Below are 22,259 nucleotides of genomic sequence, written 5' to 3'. Positions count from 1 at the left end.
CTCCATCACATCAATTTTTAGCTGTTTGTATGGAGTATTAAATATAGGTAAAAAAAATAACTAATTACACAGTTTAGTTGGAAATCACGAGATGAATCTTTTGAGCCTAGTTGGTTCACGATTGGACAATATTTGCCAAATAAGACGAAAGTGGTACTATTCATCGGGTTGAAAAAAGTTGCAATCTAAACAAGGCCATAGTGCCAAAATCTGGAAAATAAGCGAACTGAACATGGCCGCGGTCGAATGGCTAGTCACACTACCCTTTGTGTTCCCATTAGTCATGACTGAGACTGACAGGCCATATTATATTTATATATATAATATAATATATAACTATTAACCCTTGTGACTTAAATCAATCAATCAAATTCGGGCAGAGAGCCAGAGACAGCAGAAGCAATCGGCAGGACGGAAGGAGCCGAGAAGCTGCCGCTGCCGTTGAGGCCGTGGACCATGACGTCTCCCGCACGCACGACAAGGCAAGTCTTCGCTGCGCCCGTGACCCTCCTATCCTATCCCATGGTGGGCTGGGCATGGGCATCCTCCTCTTCTGGAGACGGTCAAAGTCCGGAGCCCATAAAGACCGGCAGACGTGGGTCCTGCGGCTCGCCCATAAAGACCGGCAAACGTGGGTCCTGCGGCTCCGGACTAGTCCACGGTCAAAGCCCATAAAGCTCCTTTGTTTAACCTTCCCTGCGGTGTAGCCCCTCTAAAATCATCCATTTTTAATACAAATATGAACATCAGTAGAAGCAGGGGAATGTTTCAAACAGCTGTGGTGGAGGGACGGAGCTATAAAACAAGGGGCAGGGCACCGAAGCAGCTCATACCTTTCTCGGCCTTCTTGCTACACTGTTTTCCCAGCATGCATCCCAGAACAACCAATCCCTCGCTCGTCCTCCTCTTGATCCTCATCATAGACACCAGTTTGTTCCTGACTGTCGCTGCGCTTCAAGCTGAACAACATGGCTCCCATCGCAGCGGCTGCATCCCAGCTGAGAGGGCCGCCTTGCTCTCCTTCAGGAAGGGCATCACAGCTGACCTCACCAACCGCCTTGCTTCATGGCACGGTAGAGACTGCTGCCGGTGGAGAGGCGTCAGGTGTAGCAACCATACCGGCCGCATCCTCGAGCTTGACCTTGGCAATCGAAATCCAAGCACCGGCTCCGACACCGGATGCGACGACGTAAACGCTCTGCTCGGCGAGATAAGTCCCTCTCTGCTTTCCCTTGAACAACTACAGCACTTGGACCTCAGCAGGAATTGCTTGACATCAGAGCATCAAAAGACTATACCTCTGTTCCTGGCCCTGATGAAGAGTCTGAGATATCTGAATCTCTCTGGTATACCATTTAGCGGTGAAGTGCCTCCTCAGCTTGGTAATCTGTCTGAGTTGCAGTACCTTGATCTTGGCTCCCAAGATCTTGATTACATGATGTACTCAGCAGACATCACTTGGTTACAACATCTACCTTTACAATACCTTGGCATGAGCAATGTAAATCTCTCACAGGTATCTAACTGACCTCATGTGCTAAATAGGATTCCATCTCTGAGAGTCGTTGATCTTTCATTCTGCTCGCTTGCTAGTGCAAACCAATCACTTCCTCTACTAAATCTCACAAAACTCAATAAGCTTGATCTCTCGAGTAATAATTTTGACCACGGAATTGCATCTAGTTGGTTTTGGAAGGTGACGAGCCTCAGATACCTCTATCTTGGGGGTAACAGGTTATTTGGCCAATTTCATGATGCACTAGAAAACATGACATCTCTCCAAGTCCTTGATTTGTCCTTCGGTCTTAATCAAGGGCTGGTCATGGAAGGAAACTTTAAGAACCTATGTAGTTTAGAAATCCTAGACCTCACTGACAATGGAATGAGTGGAGACATAGCAGTATTGATGGCGAGCTTGCCACAATGTGTATGGGATACACTGCAGGAGCTGCATCTCTACTCTAATAATATCACTGGAACCCTTCCAAATTTGATAGGCCGCTTCACCGCATTGACTGTACTTAACCTCTCCACGAACAACCTTGCTGGAAACATCCCACCAGAGCTCAGTAACTGCACACACCTAAACACCCTCGACCTCTCCAACAATAGAATTGTTGGACCTCTAGGGCCAGAGTTTAGGAGTCTAACTGGTTTGGTCACCCTTGATTTGTCCAATAATCATCTCAGTGGAAGTGTACCTACGGAACTCGGAGCCCTCACTAATTTGACTTGGTTGGTTCTAAGCAACAACAACTTCAGCGGTATCATCATGGAAGAACACTTTGCAGCTCTAATAAGCTTAAAGAAACTAGACCTATCTTCAACCAATTTGAAGCTGTCAGTGGATACAGATTGGATCCCTATCTTCAGCCTGGAGGTTGCACTTTTTGCATCTTGCCAAATGGGTCCTCTTTTTCCTGCTTGGCTTCAGTGGCAGCCAGAGATCACTAAACTTGACGTTTCAAGTACAGTTCTAATGGACAAGATTCCCGATTGGTTCTGGCCTACATTTTCACAGGCCATATATATCGACCTCTCTAACAATCAGTTAAGTGGCAGCTTGCCGGCAAATCTAGCTGACATGGCCTTTGTAGAGCTAAACATCAGTTCAAACCTGCTTAGTGGACCAATACCACCGCTACCAACAAATATCTCCATCTTGGACATGTCCAGCAATTCATTTTCAGGAACACTACCTTCGAATCTTGGAGCTCCACAACTGCAAACATTGCTTATGTATTCAAATAAAATTGGTGGCAGCATTCCAGGATCTTTGTGCAAACTGAATCTGCTGTCTGACCTAGACTTGTCAAACAATCTTTTGGAGGGTGAAATTCCACGATGTTTTGAGACTGAATCCAGTCAATTTATAGAATTGCTTCTAGGCAATAACAGTTTGTCAGGAGAATTCCCAGCATTTTTGCAGAAGTGCACGGGCCTACAGTTCCTGGATCTTGCATGGAATAGCTTCTTTGGAAGGTTACCTGAATGGATTGGGGAACTGACAAATTTACAGTTTCTTCGACTAAGCCACAATACATTTTCAGGAAATATTCCAGCAGAAATCACAAATCTTGGCCATCTGCAATACCTGGATCTATCAAGCAATAACTTATCTGGTGTTATACCTTGGCATCTGTCAAGCCTGACAGCTATGACATTGAAGGGGTCAAGGCTTTTATCGGGTACAGCAATGGGTCCTTTCCCAGATGGAGATCCTCAGTTTTCAGGGGAAGGCATGCCCATAACTGGTCAGTTTGGAGAAATCATACCAATAATTATGAAAGGGCAACTGCTTAGGTATGGTCGCACATTGGCATATTTCATAAACATTGATTTATCAGGCAACTCTTTGACCGGTGAAATTCCCTTGGATATCACTTCCCTTGATGCATTAATAAATCTGAATGTATCATCCAACCGCCTGACTGGAAAAATTCCTAACAAAATTGGGGCCTTGCAGTCATTGGAATCACTCGATCTCTCGGAGAACCATCTTTCTGGAGAAATCCCACCAAACTTATCAAATTTGACATCACTAAGCTACTTGAACTTGTCCTACAACAGTTTGTCTGGAAGGATACCCTCAGGTAGGCAACTTGATACCCTCAGTGTGGACAATCCATCACTTATGTACATCGGCAATGATGGACTCTGTGGGCCCCCTCTTCAGAAGAATTGTTCATCAGGAAATGATACACCCACCGATGGTCAGAACAGAAACAACGGGCACGAACTCGAACCCTTGTCCTTGTATCTTGGTCTTATATTGGGATTTGTGGTGGGGCTGTGGATGGTGTTTTGTCTACTGTTGTTCATGAAGTCATGGAGAATTGCTTATTTCCGGCTCTTTGACAACCTCTATGACAGAGTTTATGTGTTTGTTGTGGTAACGTGGGCAACTTTGACTAGTAAGTAAAGCTGCAGAATAAACAAATACCTTATGGAACACATGTTCCCGCCAAGACCAATTCAGGCGGCTATGTTTGAATCATAGTGAGGAAGAAGACCCTGCTGACATATGTGATGTCATATGGCTTGTATAGTTGTATTTTCATCTAAACAAAGGCAATATATATTGGTCAGTCCTTATAGTACATGAAGATGTATTCCTAATTTCTATATACTTCCTTATTATTAGTAAGTTACTTGTTTAAATAGTTACCAGAATTTTTATGTGGCTAGCAATACCTTTTCCCCCTCTTCAATTCACTGGCATTCTTAATTTGAAGTGATGTGTAGTTTTGGAATGAAAAATAGGTATAATATTTTAGTCATTTATAATTAATACTAAAGTGATAGACAATTAAGGAAACACTACTTCTGCATATGCTGTAATGCACGCTACAGCAAGGATTTATGCAGTTGTTTCTATGCTTCAGTTTATGCGTGGTGGAAGACGTGCCAGTCATATGAAGACGTGATGAAACTGATGTATGAATCTTTTGCAGGATCCAGGGCATTACCTGTTAAAGAATAACTCTGCACTTGCGGTGACACGGTGTAGGCATTAAGCCTGATTTGTCATTGTGCTGTGTCACCAATTGGCATCAACCTCTGCGCGCGCTCGTCAATTTGAACCACAGATCCACGGATAGTGTTGGCTGTTGAGGCAGACGAGGTTAGTCCAGTCTGAACACTTTTCGGGCGTGCACCCTCCACTGGCGTCGTCGTCCCCTTCCCCGGTTTGGTGTAGCAGATGAGCTTGGAAACGGCCCGCGGGCGCGAGTCACGGTGGGGCATTGACCGCGCATTCCGTCGAACACTTTTCGGGCGTGCACCCTCCCCTGGTCTATAGAAATTGAAACGAGTAACAAACGATGATTAGTATTGGTGCGACCGAAGGCCACATCGCTGGCAACGTGAGGAGCGAGCGCCGCCGCTGGCAACGAGCCTCCGCAGGACTGGGCAACGGCGAGCTATTCCTTCTCCGCCAGACTGCCGCTCCGCGCGAAAAGAGCGACAACGGCGCCTGCAGGACTGGGCCACTGGGGACAGGGGAGAAAACCAGGAAGCACGGTGTAGATCCGGCGAACCTCCGGCGAGCACCTGAGACGATGTAACGCCCGGGTGCCGAGTCTCTCTTGCGCCCCGCATCTGACGCCGCCGGCGCCTGAGCCCACGGCAACCGCGGACCTCCGCCTCCGGTCTAGAGGTGCGCCTCCTTACCGAGACAGTGCCAAAGCTTCAGACCTGCCTCCACGCCATCGCCGAGCCCCGCTTCAATGTCACGGACATGGGAACCACTACTGCAGTGCCCAAAGGCCCAAGAAGGAAAAGGCCCAAGGAACCTAACTCAAAAGTATCGGGCCCAGAGTGGAGCAAGTAGATTAGGCCCAGTTTCACCTGGCAATCGCCATCGAACAGTTGTAACATGATACAAAGTGCTAGCGTCCGGACGTTTGGACGGATGCGGGACGCCCGTATAGCCTGCCAAGTCCGCTGATTTGTTTTCCGCCCCGCACGCGCACCCCACCCTGTCGCAGCGCCCGTGCGTCCGGACGACTCGCCTCACACGCGTAACCCGCCCTATCCGCCTGGATTCGAGACCGTTCGCCCCGCCCCCCACGCGCACCCCGCCCCAAGCGCGCCCCGACCGCCGACCCCCAGCTCGTTGCACCCCATTCCCCAACGTACGTGCTGTGCCACCATCACTCCCCGCGTCCCCTGACTCCGCGAACAACTTGAAACACGTGCAACATGAAACACTTAAATGCAACATACCTATAAAATTGATGAAACATTTGGAACATACACTTGCAACATATATGTGAAATATATGCAACCCAGATAAAACACTTGCAACTTGCAACATGAAAACAATTACTGAAACATAAGACTGAAATATTTAGAACATATTATTGCAACAAATGTGTGTGAAACATATGCAATATCCAGATCAGAACTCTTGCAAGATAGGTCTGCAACAGATGAAATATTTTGAACAAATCTCTAAAACACTTGCAACATGCCTTTGAAACACTTGCAACATATGCAACATGTACAAACATCCCCTGCTATATTTTTGCAATATCCATATAAAACACTTTCAACGTACCTTTAAGCGTCTAAAACACTTGAAACTAGGTGAATTCCCCGCGCGTTGCTGCGGGCATGTAAAAATAATTTCAATCGAGTTAAGAGGAATGTAAAAGTAATTTCAATAATGAACTAAAGAAAAAGGCACCATGCTAATCTTGGATCTTCAACTTCATCAAAGAAAACATGGGTCACTAAGGTGTGGAGGATAATATTTGTAACTTGATGTACAACACAAAAATTGTCAGTTTGTGGTAAGAATAGATTGGGTTTGAGAAAGTACTAACCTTCTGATGATCCAAGATACGTTCGGTGCTTGTCTTTGTAGCTTTATTTCTTCTTAAAATATAAATGGGATAGATTAGGTTAGCGGAGGCGATGCAAAGGGTTGTATGTTGCATGTTGATGTACATGTAGGAGGAAGTTCTTGTGTCATCAGGACGTGTAGATGGCCTGCGAAAACTGCTACCAAAAGGAACGCGTTGTGAAGGCATCTTCCTCCTAATGTGAACCGTGGGTCATGACCATTACCTACCTGTGCTGCGCTGTGAATATCTGACAACATAGAAGCATGGCCTTGCTGTAGGGAGCAACCATAGACTGTATAAACCTAAGAAAAATAGCACAGCAGTACCTGCTATATAGTTGTTATGAAGGATTCGGGTCTGTTTGGAACATAGGAATCAAAACACAGGAATAGGATGAGTGTGTAGTGGTAAAATAGATAAAAGGAAAAACACGGAAAATAACTAGAAGGGGTGTTTGGAACGCAGGAATCCATAACACAGAAAAAATACAGGAAGTAACATGTTAATAGCTTTCGATGCAACGAGAAAGCAGCAAGTGGCCACAGGAAAGTTTCCCTTGACTCAAAGCTCATTTTCATATTCCTCTAAAAGTACAACTTCCTAAGTCTTTTCTCTGGAAAGTTTTGTATCACTTCCTACGTTCTAAACGGTGAGAGAGAAAGTCTTTTTGAAGGAATTGCATTCATGTATTTTTCCTCCAATTTTCCTTCGATCCAAACACGCCCTTCATGAGAGTTCCAAAATCTCAGCTGTAGTCGTAGTACTTCTCCTAGGGGAATGAAAAGTCATCATTGTGAGTACCTTAATAATCATATGACTAATCCATTTATATAGAATGACATAATGGTTGGTGCTAAAGAGGGAAATCAAATGACATAAAGCACTGAGAAATAAAAAAATACTTACGTTATTGCTAGCAGAACTGCAGAAAGTGGCATGTGCATGCAGACCAAATTAGGAAGTTGTGTTAAGATTGATATCTCAACAGATACTAAGAAAATGATCAAATAATATATGTAGCTTAAAGAAAATCTAGAGGAGTGCGTACTTAGCTTTTGGAGGAAGAGGAACTGCCATGTTCTTATACCTTGCCAACCAACAGCCAGTGGAAAAATGCTGAATTAAAATCAGTAGCAGAGAGTCCACGCCTCAACGCTTGCCCTGACGACAATGTTGTGTGCCAAACGAACAGGCAGGAAGAGTGGTAAGTTCGGATCAGAGGACTCGCCCTTGCCTTCCTGGGGTTATATATACTTGGTCAGTTTAGGATCAAGATGGCAACGGATACCCGAAACCCGAGTATCCGACGGGTTTTACCCGTTAAGGAGGCGGGTATGGAAGACATTTTACACCCGCGGGTACGTTATTGGACGAATTCTTGTACCCATCGGATATGCGGGTACGGGTGTGGGTGTATACTACCCATACCCGCATACCCGCGGGTAAAAAAAATCCGCATAAATAATATCCAACCTCTGCAATTTTAGCCCATATAAGCATATAGCCCATATTTGGCCCATATAAGCATATGAGTATATATATTCTAGAACTCCCTCAAACCCTAATCCTCATCCTCACTCCACTCCACTCCACCAGCCCATATTTCTGTTTTGCTGCTCTATTGTTGATTTGTTTTGCTGGAAGCTATTATATTTTGGTGTGTGAACTCGGGTATATTGTCGGGTAAGAATTACCCGTCGGGTGCGGGTATGGAATGAATTTTCTACCCGCCTACGGGTACGGGTAACCCGACGGGTAAGATTTTGATCTGGCGGGTGTGGGTACGGGTGGCCAGTACCCATCGGGTACGTACCCGTTGCCATCTTGAGTTTAGGAGATGATGACGAGGACGACCTGTGCGAGGACGCCGAGGAGCTGTTCGGCCATAGCGTTCAAGCTCCAATCGATGTCGGCGATGATCAAGAAGGCGGGGCAACAAACGTCGGGAAGGAGACGGGGATGAGAATAGCGCCAAGCGCTCACGTCCCTCTACCTCGGCAGCGTGGTTGGATTTTAAGAAGCTCTTCAAAAAAGTGGATGGTAAGAAAGTCAGGTATGGAGCTAAGTGCATCCATTGCTCTAAGGAATACTCTGCGCTCTCTAGTTGTGGCACTGGTCACCTCACCCAGTATAGGGATAAACGCCCTAGGAGGTGTGAAAAATCTCGCATGTTTCAGTCATAGATCTCTTTTAATCTTGATGGTAGTATGCATAATTGGGAGTACTGTTCTATTGTTGCTCGTACTCAACTGGTTTGATTGCTTGCTAGGCTTGATGTTCATGTCTCTTTGGAAGAATCTGATGTATTTGAATAGTACATTAAAACTGCTCATAATCCTAAATATGTTCCAGTCTCTAGGCAAGCCACTACTAGAGACATGCTGAAATACTTCACTGATTGCAAGGCTAAGCTTGTTGAGACTGTTAGTTCTGCTAGTGTTAATTGTGTGTGTCTAACCTTTGATATTTTGGTCCGATAATGCCAAAGAGGACTGCCTTAGTATTGTTGCTCACTACATAAACTTTGATTGGCAACTAGAGAAGAGAGTGCTTGGTCTTAGGCTTATTGATTGTTCCCACAATGGAAAAAAACATTGCCGATCGTGTTCCATTTGTGCTGGCTGATTATGATTTGACTGAAAAAATGTTTGCTGTTATTTTGGACAATGCATCATCTAATGTATTAGCTATGCGTAAACTTAGATCTGTGTTGTCTAAATATCTTGGTATTGAGGTTGTAGATGATCCTGTTGAATCATAATTAAACAATGTATCATCCCTTACTACAGTTAATTCAATGTTCTTGCATTAGCGTTGTGCATGTCATATTATCAATCTGATTGTTAAGGAGATCCTTGAGGCTCTTAAGTCTTTGATTGAAACATTTAGAATTGCAATATCATTTTTAAACTCATCTAACCAGAGAATTGTTGCATATAAAAATTACTGCATTGCCACTGGTGTTAGGCCTAGAAAGTTTCAGCTGGACATGGAAGTTAGGTGGAATTCTACATATGTAATGCTTAAGTATTTGTTTCCTCATAAGGCCCCATTCACTACTTTCATGCATGCTCAATATCCTAGGGCTGAAGATGATCAGTTGCTTTTACTGATGATCATTGGGCTATGGCAGAAAAAGTGCTTAAATTTCTTGAACTGTTTTATGATTCTACAGTTGCATTGTCTGGTGTGTACTATTCTACATTTCCACTTATGATTCATTATCTTGTTAAGATTGCTATACACCTAAAGAATTATGCGAATGATAGTCACATCAGACCTGTGGTTCAACCTATGATAAACAAATATAATAAATATTGGAGAGACATACATTTGCTTTATTCTTTTGTATTTATTATGGACCCTAGAGCTAAAATAAAAGGTTTCAATAGAGTGCTTAGGAGGTTGGGTAACCTTACTAGTACAGATTATACTACTTACCAGTTGGGTACTAAAGCTCGACTTACTGATGTCTACAATAAGTATGAGAAGAAATATGGAGCTGTTAGGTTGAAGAGGGTTGTCCCTCCTAACCTACCTAGTAAAAAAAGATCTGCTTAGGATGAAATTTATGATGATGATGATGTTTGTGGTTCTGCTGGTGGTATGCATCCTTTAGCTGCTACTCTAAACATGGCTAGAGATATCTCTGTAACTACCCTGCTGTAGGCTACAAGTTCTTCAGCTTCTAATGTTTCTGAACTTGTTTCTTACTTGGACTGTGACACTGTGAACCAGTTAGATGGTGATTTTAATATCTTGAACTGGTGGCATCAGCACAAACTCACATATCCAGTGCTGTCAATCATGGCTAAAGATGTTTTAACTATTTCTATGTCCACCATATCTTCAGAATCCACTTTTAGTATGACTATCAGGATTATCGAGGAGCGGCGGAGGAAGCTAAAGCCTAAAATGGTGGAGATGCTGACATGCATCAAAGATTGAGAGGCTACAGGAGCAAGGCTGCAACACATGGTGGAGGACAAGGAGCTTGAAGAAGCATTTGAAGAACTTTATCTTGATTAGTTATGATTTATATAATGGGACTATAATATTATGGACTGGACTTTAATGTAAAGACAATGAACTTTATAATTGGAGTTGGGCTATAATCTTTTTCTCTGTTTAGGGTTTCTCACCAGGGTGAGTTTTACCTAGATATGTTTTGAATGAGGTAGTCATTGCACTAAAGCTCTCTATAAACTGTTATTTTGTTATCTTTGCCTGTGTTTGTGTTAATTGTGCTATGGAATGCAGTTATGTGTTTTTTATTATAAGTTTGATCTCAATTTAATAAATAAAGTGACATATCTGCTGGTCTATATCATTTTTGTTGAAGTCATATGCTCATTCTGAGTCATTTGAGGGGTCAGACACTTTAGTGCCCGTACCGACACGAGCACTGCAGTGCCGCCGTGTTAAGTGGCACGGCGCGACTAAGCACTTATAGTATCATGTCTGGGCCAGTACTTTGACACGACGACACTACCAAGCACGCTGTGTCTAGCCGTGCCGTACCTGACCTTGCCCGTACCCGTGCCCGTGCCGGGCGGACCATTTGGCCAAGTTTAAAGGTTGGCGCTGACAGGGAGGGACGTCACGGGGGGAGAAGAGAGACGGGCATGATTGACTGGTCCAAAGGGGTTCACCTATCGGTGCTTCTAAAAACGGATCACAGGGCACCGTCGGTGGAGTCGTGAGATGAAAGATCTCTAGTACTAGTAGTAGTGACCCTCTATGCGTAGTACTACTGTATATGCATCGAAAAAGTTGTTACTAGTAGTAGTACTCGATAATATGGAAACAAAAGAGGACGGGAAATTAGGCCTGGTTTAGTTTAAAAAAATTTTACCTAAACTATTATATCGAATCTTGTGGCACATGTATGGAGTATTAAATATAGATAAAAAAAATTAATTGCACAATTTAGTTAGAAATCGCGAGACGAATGTTTTAAGATTAATTAGTTCATATTAGCCATAAGTGCTACCGTACTAACATGCGATAATGATGGATTAATTAGGCTTAATAAATTCGTCTCGCAGTTTCCAGGCGAGCTATGTAATTAGTTTTTTTATTAGTATCCAAAAACCCCTTTCGACATCCATAAAACATCCAATGTGACATCCAAAATTTTTCATTTCGCGAACTAAACACAGCCTTAACCCATATGGATGCATGGCACTACAGTACTACTACTGTATATTTCTTTGATTGATGGGGAATGCTGGAACGTGCGGTAGATTAGGGCACGTTTAGTTCGGCAAAGTTTGCACCTACAAATTTTGCATAGTGCACGATTCTTCGCTGTAGTATTTCGTTTGTATTTGTAAATTATTGTCCAAACATTGACTAATTAGGCTCAAAAGATTCGTCTCGCAAAGTTAAAGCAAACTGTGCAATTAGTTTTTGATTTCGTCTACATTTAATACTCCATACATGTACCGCAAGTTTGATGTGACGGAGAATTTTCTTTTTATATAGTGTATTTTGGAGAACTAAACAAGGGCTTAATCGTACTTCCATGGACAGAGTGAGGGGGGATTACTTTTTTGCCATCGACGAAATGCAAGGCAGAGGACACTTGGCCTGTTCGCTGGTTGGTTTCTGGGTTGATTTGGACTAGCTGTTGTTGGTGTGTTGCGAGAGAAAAATACTGTTGACTGGGTGGTTCCAACGAGCCAACAGTGTGACTATTTCAACCAGTCTGTCAGTCCCAAAGCCCGATGCTGTCGAAAGTAAACAGTCGCAATGTGAAAGGGAAGTGTTTTCTTTGGGCGGTCGGAGAGCCACTTTGGGCCAGACGACGAAACGCGCGCGCACTGTGCTCAACTGCTACCTGTGCCGTGCTCTGCTCTGCTCTGCTCCGCTTGCTTGTACGAGTCCTACGTCCAAACTCCAAGCTGAGAAGAGAAGGAGCCCAACCACATCCACATCCACATCCACATCCACACCGCACGCCGCCTTGGCCTGTTCCGCGGTTGCGTTCCATACAGGGTGATTGGTTGTTCGAACAGGACATTCGAAGGGACATTCTCACTGCTACAGAAACGTTTTCCGCGGCGGGTGAATTTGCTTTTGCGCAGCGGGCAAACGCATCCGCCAACGTGAAAAGGTCACGGTAAATCGTGGCCTTCCCGCGGCGGACCGCTTTGCCCGCTGCGGTTAATCGAGTTCCTGCGGCGGGCACGTTAGGATGCCCGCCGCGGTTAAACGTTTCAAAAAAAACAAAAAAAAACCAGGAACCCACCAGCGAGCCCATTCTCGAGCCCACTGACGAGCCCATTCACAACACAATACTGGCGCCACCGCACCTCGCGGGATCCGCCGCCAGGGTCTCCACCTTGCCGGATCTGCTGCCGGGGAGGTCATCCTCGCAGGATCTACGCCATTGCCGCAGGTTGGGGCCATCTCACCGTGGATCTGTGTCGTCGCCGTGTGGATCCACGTCGTGGGAGCAGGGAGTAGACACGGCCGCCCTGGATCCACCGCCGTGTGGATCCACGTCGTAGGGACTCGACGCGGCCGCCTGGATCCACCGCTGTGTGGATCACCCGTCCCTGCGCGCCACGCAGCTCCTCGCCTACGAGAGAGAGATGAGGGAGGTACTGAGAGGAGAGAGAGGGTGGGAGAGAGAGGGAGAGAGAGATACCGGGCACGGCGGCGTGCAGGCGTGGTGCTCCGTGTCCTCGAGGATCTCGTCGAAGTAGCTGTCCATGGAGTAGCTGCTAGGCGGGTCGGTGCCGAGCGCCGGGCACAGGTACGTGTCCGAGTTGGACAAATCCAGGTCCCCGTCGTCCATTGCTGCTGCGGGAAGGCGGGCGGGCGGGCGGGCGCTGGGCAGTCAAGGGCACATCCACCTGGGAACATGACAAACCATCGGAAAATTGTAAGTATTAGTGCTCCATCGCTGCTCCGGAGACAAACGGATTCGAGGCAGCGGTAGGCGAACAGATTCTACCAGAGACAAACGGAACGAGCAAATCCGTCGGAGCGAAGAGCGGAAGGGGTTCCTTGCCTACCAGCAGCAGTGGGGGAAGGCCAATCCAAGCCCCGGATGGGCGACGGTTGCGACGACAAGAAGGGGAAAAGGGGCGGAGCGGACCGAGACGAAGGGGAAGAGGAGTGGATGAATCTGGACGGGGACCTGTTGCGCGTAGGGCGGCGGAGGGGAATGAGAGGTAAGAGGACTGAAACCCTAAGTGTTCATTTTATACCAGTACCCGCTACGGGCCTCGCCCTGGGCCTATTGGGCCTCGGCCTTAACCGAGGCGGGCTTTATAGGATGCCCGCCACGGTAAATCGATTTACCTTGGCGGGCAAAAGTGCCCGCCTCAGTAAATAAAAAATGCCCGCCGCGGTAAATCGTGAGATTTACCGCAGCGGGCAAAAATAGGAGCCCGCCGCGGAGAGCGTTATCGCAACGCTGCGCAAATTTGTTTTTGTAGTAGTGTCTGCATCTCTCCGTACACTTACGTTGTGTTTGATTGCTCTGCTCGTATTTTTAGCCTGCATCTTTTCATTCGTTTGCCCTCCTTTATCCCGCACGTCTATGTCTTCTGGATTTCTTCTTCCCTCGTAATGCAGGATGACTTGATTCACCCAAGATAGAGGAACCCATACGCCAGACACTAAAAAAACTGATGCATACAAACAACCAAACACAATCTTGTCTCATACTAAACTAAGGCCTTGTTTAGATGCCACCAAAATTCCAAGTTTTTTCACTCTCTCTCCATCACATCAATTTTTAGCCGCTTGCATGGAGTATTAAATGTAGGTAAAAAAAATAACTAATTACACAGTTTAGTTGGAAATCACGAGATGAATCTTTTGAGCCTAGTTGATCCACGATTGGACAATATTTGTCAAATAAGACGAAAGTGATACTATTCATCGAGCTGAAATTTTTTCAGCATCTAAACGAGGCCTAACAATAAAAATAACCAAACACGACCGCTCGTACAAGTTCAACATAGCTTCTTTGCTTCTACGTAGCCTGGTCATCCTGACTCGTGACTTTCTACCACCAATCATGCCCTATATATAGCCCGCGCCAGCTTGTTCACGCTGAGCGCAGAGCTTGCTTCCCAATCCAAGTCCAATCCTGCTCGACCAGCTGGCTAAAATCTTCGTTCGTTCCCAGCCTCGACTCGAAACGCCAGTCAACTCGCTCCTCCGGCTCCAGGAAGGGAGGGGAGAGACAGACACAGACACAGAGAGAGGGATAGTGTGTGTAGCAGAGCAGAGGTAGGAGGGGAGAGAGTTTGGAGGAGAGCCATGGACGACGCAGAGAGATCCCTGGCGCCCGTCGACTGGCGTGGCCGCCCGTGCCGGCAGCGCCACGGCGGCATGCGCGCCGCCGTCTTCATCCTAGGTGCGTGCGTGCGTTTTTGCTGCCTCTTGCTCCTTGGATTCCTGCTCCTACAAGGAAGAACGCAAGGCGGAGAAGACCGACGGCGACAAATGCGCAGTGCAAACAACAAGGTGGATGTAATTAATGCCTGAGCTGCTGCATCCATGCAGTGTTCCAGGCGTCGCAGACGGTGGCGCTGGCGGCGGTGGGGAGCAACCTGATCACGTTCGTCTTCGGGGAGCTGCACTTCCCGCTGTCGCAGGCCGCCAACGTGGTGACCAACTTCGTCGGCACCGTCTTCATCCTCTCCCCGCTCGGCGGATTCCTCTCCGACTCCTACGCCGGATGCTTCTGGACGCTGCTATCATTCGCCGCCGTCGAGCTCGCGGTACTACTACATCCTCTTGATTATTACCACCTCCTCTCAACACTCGCTGGTCCGTCCTTCCTCCTCCTCGTCCCTCTTCTTCCTTCTGTAGCTTCTTCCTTGATGGATTGGACAGTTAGTAGTCGTACTCCTATCCAGCTATCCTATGTAGCATCACTCTCATGGACAGCGACATGGACATGGATATGGACCAGCTAGCCGGCTTTTCATGTTCGTGGTAAGGGAGATGAACTGAAACATGAGAACATGGTAGGGTCATGGGCATGGATGCATGATATGCATGGCCCGGAAAAATCGCCCATCACCATGACCAAGCATCACCAACAACGCTTTCATTTTTTTTTAATCACAAAAAAGAAAAGAAAAAATACAACCAAAAGTCGCTGGTTGCAGCAACGAATTCGCAGCCGCTCACATGCTTGCACACAGCTGGACTCGATACCAGTTTTAGTTTTTAGTTTGCACGAAATCAAGTGCCGGGAGGGGGAGAGGAGCATTTTTGGGAGTTTGGATCCATCAGCATTCAGCACCACCAAGTAGTCTCCTCTTCTTTTATCAAATCAAAAAAAAAAGAAGAAAGAAGAAAGAAAGAAAAAGAAGAAGAAGAAGAGGCGCAAGCCTTCAAATGTCTGCTCACAGTTCAGTCTTCAGTGCAAACTGCAAAGAGATCTCCAGTTCAAACCGCCTGAGCGGGATTCCGACAGGAACATTGGGATTCACGAGGGGTGTGGTCCATCTGGAATTCTGGATCTGGCAACCGCCTTCGGGCCTTCCCTCCTGCAAAAGTTTTTGCAACCTGCCCGTGTGTTGTGTGCCTGTTGGCTTTTGCGTGTGGGTACTGGTTTGGCGGATGGCATTGAATTTTCCATGCTGGGGCCCTGGGCCAAAAGGATATGTGGTATCATTGAGCCTCTCGCCAGTAATAATAATTTAATCAGGTGCATCCTCGAGGAGTTTGGGCCAAAAGGATACGCAGCCGGTTCGTTTGGCCATGGCTCATCGTAAATGATTGTAAATTTTTAGTTAGAATAGTATTTTTCTTTCACATAAATTAGCCAGCCATACTTCTTTACGTACCAGTAATGATACGAACCAGTCAACCGAACATGCTGACGATGGTATCATTGAGCCTCTGGGTCCAAATCGTTGCATCATTGAGTTGTTACAGATTGTACTTCTAATTTTCCAAAAAAGATCTATCTCTACTTCCACTTTATCTGGTTATATATATATAACTTAATTATCCTCAGTTTACTGCTCAAACTATTTTGATTGCTCCAGTCTATCTATGCCAAATGAGATATGATTTTTAAGTTTCTGTTCTCCAAAGTCCAAACACAGGCTGAATTTCAAGTTCAGATTTTGAGAGGAGACAAATTAAACGACAACACAACTTATGTATAAAAAAAACATAACACAGGCTGAATTTCAAGTTCAGATTTTGAGAGGATTAAACGACAACACAACTTATGTATAAAAAAATACATAATTTTTAATCATTGATTCTATAGTTTCAGACCATAATAATACTAAATTAGGGATACACTATTCAAATGAAGTTAAGCATCACCTAGGACTAGTGATATGAAATTTAAGTACTATACAGATTTCTATTATCCAGTTGAAGTAAACCATTACTCATAAGTTGCCCTATCAAATGAACCATTACCTAGGACTAGTTATATTAATTTTAAGCTTAGCATATTTCGTCAACAAATTTGATCAAAGTTAAAAAGTTTGACTTGTCATAATTTCGAAGTTATTTATAATTTACAACAGGTGGAGTATTTTATTTTCAATGCATATAGACTCGGTTATGTTTCTAGTTTTGAACTTTTGTTTAGTTTCTAAGTACCCTATAATAATCAACATCTGTAAACCATGTCAAATAGAACAGCATAAATGGTATCACCTCTTTTTACAAATTATAATATATTTTAATTTTTTAAATATATTGTTTTACTATATATTATATCTAGAAAATAGCGTATGTCTAAATGTGTAACAAAAAACTATATATTAAATAGCAAAGCATCTTATAATTTGGAACTAAGGGAGTGAAGATTTAGTCATATGCTACTATATCTCTGTCCTAAAAAAAGATGCAATTCTGAATTTGAATCGAGACAAACTGACCCAAGTTTATAGAAAAAATATTACTAACAGTTGTAACTTCAAACAAATATACTTAGAAATTCCATTTCATGATTAATTTAATGATGCCAATTCAGTGCCATAAATGTTAACATCGGTCTATGTAGATTTGATTAGATTCAAAACTGTTCAATTTTATTTTAATTTAACGGGGACGAACCGACGACGACTTGGCACGCGCAGAGTATGCTGCATTTCCCAAGATATTTTTTTAGCTACTGGGTACAGTTCATTCACTGTGGACTGTGGTGGGTAGGGTAGGACCGGTGATACCGTGCTAGTGTTTGGTGTTGTGACATCTGACTTGTGAGGTGGGCCGGTACTAGTGGTCACTGGATGACCGGTAGGTGTTCTCCATGGGATCTCATATCTTATTTATGGCGATCTACCTAATATTTTGAACTTTTGCGTTTGAACTTTTCACGAAGAATCTATTCGTTTGGCTGGATCTTTGGAAGAACGGTTGCAGATTAATATTTGCTGTCCTCTCAGGATATGTATTCAGAAACAGAAAAGGACCTCATCTGTTTTGCAGTACTCTAACAATGGTTGCAAAATTTCGGAAATGGGAAATGATATGCCAACTTTCAAACCATGGGCATAAGAGGCCTTGTGTATAATGCTATACTGTTAAATGTGAGCCATATTATGAGGCCGTAGCACATATTTATTACTACACGTGTCTCAAAATAAATTAACTTATAAAGTTGTTCTAAGTAAAATATCTTTAGCTTTAAAAAAAGTATCAATTTATGACACCAAATTTACATTATTCAATACACCATGAAATATATTTTCATGATATATTTGTTTGATGTCAGACGTGTTAGTGTTTTTTTCCTATAAATTTAAAATTAGTTTGACTTAAATATAATTTTAAGAGCTTGTGAATCTGGATAACAAGGACAGATGAATCTTCATGAATCTATGTCTCTAGACACCTCTGCTAAAAAAATGTGGCCATCCAGTAAGTTAGGTACATTTGGTCCTGGTACATTTAAATAGCAAAGCATAGCTTACGGTGTTGATATATGTGTGATAAAGCTCTTTTTTATCGTGTGTTTTACCAGGGCCTGGTATTACTGGCGGTACAAGCACATCTTACACAGCTCAAGTCGGCGCCGTGCAACATGCTAACCATGGCGGGCAGCTGCGAGCGGGCCAGCGGGTTCAAGGCCGCCATCTTCTTCGTGGCGCTCTACCTGGTGGCGCTCGGCAGCGGCTGCGTGATGCCCAACATGACCACGTACGGCGGCGACCAGTTCGCCGGCGCCCGCGCCGGCGCGGCGGAGAAGGACGCCAGCAAGAGGCTCTCCACCTACTTCAACCTCTCCTACTTCGGCTACTGCGTCGCTGAGGTCGTCGCGCTCGTGGCCGTGGTCTGGGCGCAAACGCGCTTCGGGATGGCCGTTGGTTTTGGCCTCGCCGCCGCCGCCTTGGGCGCCGGGCTCATCACCCTCGTCTCCGGCGCGGTGTTGTACCGGAACAAGCCCCCGCGGGGCAGCGTCATCTTTACACCCATTGCAAGGGTGAGAAGAAGAGAACTTTCAAAATCTCGTAGGTTTCCTTGTGCCAAATACGGTTGCCTGACTGTGCAATTGTAAAATTTGTCAGGTTTTCGTGGCTGCATTCAGCAAGAGGAAGCAAATCTGCCCTTCCGGCTCCTCCAATCCTGCCCACACCGCAGCCGGAGATCCGGCGGTCGTCGGCGACGGCGACTTCCGCCACGCCAACAAGTTCAGGTCACCATCTAGCTCGTGCACCATCCGCACATTCAGTATTCAGAGTTTCAGACACCTGACCTGACCAAAGTGAGAATTTTTTTAAAAAAAAACTTCGGCACAGGTTCTTGGACAAGGCGTGCATCAGGGACGCGGCGGACACGGTGCCGGAGAGCGAGTGGCGGCTGTGCACGGCGGGCGAGGTGCAGCAGACCAAGACACTCCTGGCCGTGCTGCCCATCGTGGCGTGCACCGTCGTCACCAACACCGTGCTCGCGCAGCTGCAGACGTTCTCGGTGCAGCAGGGCAGCGTCATGGACACCAGGCTGGCGCCGGGCTCCTCCTCCTCCTTCCGCATCCCGCCGGCGTCGCTGCAGGCCATCCCCTACGCCATGCTGCTGGCACTCGTCCCGGCCTACGAGCTCCTCCTCGTGCCGCTCACGCGGAGGCTCACGGGCACGCGGTCCGGGATCACCCCGCTCCAGCGCATCGGCGTCGGCCTCTGCCTCGTCGCGCTGTCCATGGCCTCCGCCGCGGCCGTCGAGCGCAGGCGCCGGGACGCCGCCGTCTCGTCCGGCTCCGGAGGCGTGCACCAGCTGTCCGTGCTTTGGCTCGTGCCGCAGTTCTTCGTCTTCGGCGTGTCGGAGCTGTTCACCAACGTCGGGCTCATGGAGTTCTTCTACAAGCAGGCGGCGACCGCCGGGGCGATGCAGATGCAGGCCTTCTTCATGGCCTTCTTCTACTGCTCCTTCTCGTTCGGGTTCTTCCTCAGCTCCGTGCTCGTCTCGCTGGTGAACAGGGTCACGGCGAGCGGCGGCCGCCGGGGCTGGCTCGGCGACAATGACCTTAACAAGGACAGGCTGGACCTCTTCTACTGGGTGCTCGCCGCGATCAGCGTGCTCAACTTCTTTTGCTACCTACTGTGTGCGAGGTGGTATAATTCTGGTGCCGGCGGCTCTGAACCTGATGGAGCTGCCTCCGGCGAGGTCGCCTCTGAGGAGGAGGACGATGGCAAGGGGCTCATCTGAAGAACACAGCAACGAGCATGGTACTAAAACTGATCACTGGTGTGCAATCATTCGACGCACACACCTCTTTTCATACAAAGCATATATACAAGGTCTCCTACATATAGAAGAGTAGAAAATAATGCACACAAGGTTGCGACGACACGAGGATAGGCTTATAAGATGTCAAACATGCCACATCGTCGTGTATATTACATCTCATCCGTGAGCTATTCACAGGAACGACTACTTGGGCATAGTTTTTTTTTTGGGGGCAATGCATAGGTGTTTTAGAGTCTGTTTGATCCGCACAAGACTGTGGAAACTCGTTTGTAGCGTGTGGAATTGTAAAGGGGTTTGTGGCTTGTGGAATGGTAAAAGCTAAAAAATGGCTTGTTTGGATCAAAAGCTAGAGTTTGATGACTTGTCTCTCCTAGGCCTTGTTCAGTTTACATCAAAATTCCAAGTTTTTTCACTCTCTCTCCATCACATCAATTTTTGGACGCTTGCATGGAGTATTAAATATAGGTAAAAAAAATAACTAATTACACAGTTTAGTTGAAAATCACGAGATAAATCTTTTGAGCCTAGTTGGTCCACGATTGGACAATATTTACCAAATAAGACGAAAGTGCTACTATTCATCAGGTTGAAATTATTCACAATCTAAACAAGGCCCTATATTGAAAAATGCACACTCTGTCCCTCGTCGTTTGTACTCTGGCTCCCACTCTCCCAGCCTTGTCAATAGGCGCTGACAAGTATAACCCTCACACTACCTTAGCCACATCCACAACGGTCCTCTCATGCTGTCACGCAACTCGCTCGCCATCACACCATCTCGAGCTCACTAATAAAACATGCTAATATGGCAGTATTGGTTACCACTAATAATATTTTTTTTTCAGATTCTTAGGAGAGTTATTACAGCAGATAAACAATACATCAACCGCAATATACATTTCGGTCCGTATGTCAGTCGCTTCTCCCATCTCTCTGTGGCCCTGTTGGTTTCCGCTTCTCCCAGACACGCTTGGATTATAATCTAAGCGAAGATTTTCTCGTTTCTCGCTTTTCGCTTCTCGTAGTTCAAATCTCTGAAGCGGCTTACCACATAAGCGAGAATCGGTGGAAATAAGCAAAGCGTTTGGTGGGATTCTCGCTTATTTCCACCGATAAGTCGCTTATAAGCGGAAACAAACAGGGCCTATACTAGTGCGTGTTTAGTTCGTAAATTTTGAGAATTTGGCTACTATAACACTTTCGTTTTTATTTAGCAATTAGTGTCCAATCATGGACTAATTAGGCTCAAAACGTTCGTCTCGTAATTTCCAACCAAACTGTGCAATTAGTTTTTTTTCGTCTACATTTAATGCTCCATACACGTATCGCAAGATTCGATGTGATGGCTACTGTAGCACTTTTTGGGAATTTGAATGGGAACTAAACAAGCACCTAGTTTGGCTGTAAGCCTTTCTTGTCCTCCTCTCTCCCTCGCGACCTCCTACCCCACGCCAGGCCCGACTCTGGATACGTCGCGGACTGCCTAACTCCATGGACGCTGGTGCCAGACAACTTAGATCAGATCTCTTCTCTTTCCATAATCTCCCCGCGCCTCATCTCTCTGTGGCCACCACTTTCTTCCCTGAGCAAAGGGCCGCGATGTTTCTTCCTTCTTGACGACGGCCATGGCGGCCTCCCGATTTGGCCATGGCGACTCCCTCTCATGCCCTCCTCCGCTATATTCTCTTCTTTCTTCCAGCTACGAATCTAGCTCTTCTTTGAACTTGATGGATGACGACGGCATCCTCCATCACGCTCGCGTGGGTTAGGCGAGGTTGGAGCCGACATGTGCGCAGCGACGCACCGATGGCTTTCCACGCTTTGTAGAGAGCAGCGGAGCGGGAGTAGAGGGCGAAAAAATCAAGTTTGTGGTATTTGGGCTACGCGTCAGTATATTAGGGGAGTTGTATCTCCCATCTTATTTAAGGAGAGATGAGTTGATTTTTGGAGGCGACCAATAAAAGGGGTTGGTAATGTGGTACTGGGAGGAGCTAAATAGTCCCTCTATCCCCAATATGGATAATTTTTTTTATATTGGGGATAGAAAAGGGGAACTAATGGAGATGTTCTCAGTAGGCTTCTCCATCTTTCTTAATAAAAAAGGAAAACAAAATAAATGTTGTATCGGGTTCATAAACCCGGGGTCCCTCATGGACCTGCTTCCCAACAAAAACTTGCCCAGCAGACGACGTTGCGAACGATGCACAACTCTTGGGC

General features: G+C 45.9%; 1 protein-coding gene and 1 pseudogene across 1 annotated transcript; both read left to right on the top strand.

Moving 5' to 3' along the window:
* Positions 1-730: 730 nt before the first annotated feature.
* Positions 731-5,382, top strand: LOC136476262 (receptor-like protein EIX2; annotated as a pseudogene).
* A 9,028-nt stretch (positions 5,383-14,410) lies between these two features.
* Positions 14,411-20,374, top strand: LOC136471832 (protein NRT1/ PTR FAMILY 4.3-like). Its single transcript, XM_066469573.1, has 5 exons — positions 14,411-14,730; positions 14,880-15,097; positions 18,322-18,780; positions 18,866-18,993; positions 19,097-20,374. The coding sequence occupies exons 1-5, from the start codon at positions 14,634-14,636 to the stop codon at positions 19,998-20,000; spliced, it is 1,806 nt and encodes a 601-aa protein (XP_066325670.1). The 5' UTR covers positions 14,411-14,633; the 3' UTR covers positions 20,001-20,374.
* Positions 20,375-22,259: the final 1,885 nt, after the last annotated feature.

Source organism: Miscanthus floridulus, chromosome 8, assembly GCF_019320115.1.
Source record: "Miscanthus floridulus cultivar M001 chromosome 8, ASM1932011v1, whole genome shotgun sequence".
Lineage (NCBI taxonomy): Eukaryota > Viridiplantae > Streptophyta > Magnoliopsida > Poales > Poaceae > Miscanthus > Miscanthus floridulus.
The sequence above is the reverse complement of the archived record's forward strand: the minus strand, read 5'-3'. Positions and strand labels throughout refer to the sequence as shown.

What these genes read in the sequence shown, in the direction of transcription:
- LOC136471832 (XM_066469573.1), top strand. Translation starts at nt 14,634, where the DNA reads ATGGACGACGCAGAGAGATCCCTGGCGCCCGTCGACTGGCGTGGCCGC. An exon ending in CGCCGCCGTCTTCATCCTAG is followed by an intron (nt 14,731 to 14,879) that starts GTGCGTGCGTGC and finishes GCATCCATGCAG; the next exon opens with TGTTCCAGGCGTCGCAGACG. An exon ending in TCTTTACACCCATTGCAAGG is followed by an intron (nt 18,781 to 18,865) that starts GTGAGAAGAAGA and finishes AAAATTTGTCAG; the next exon opens with GTTTTCGTGGCTGCATTCAG.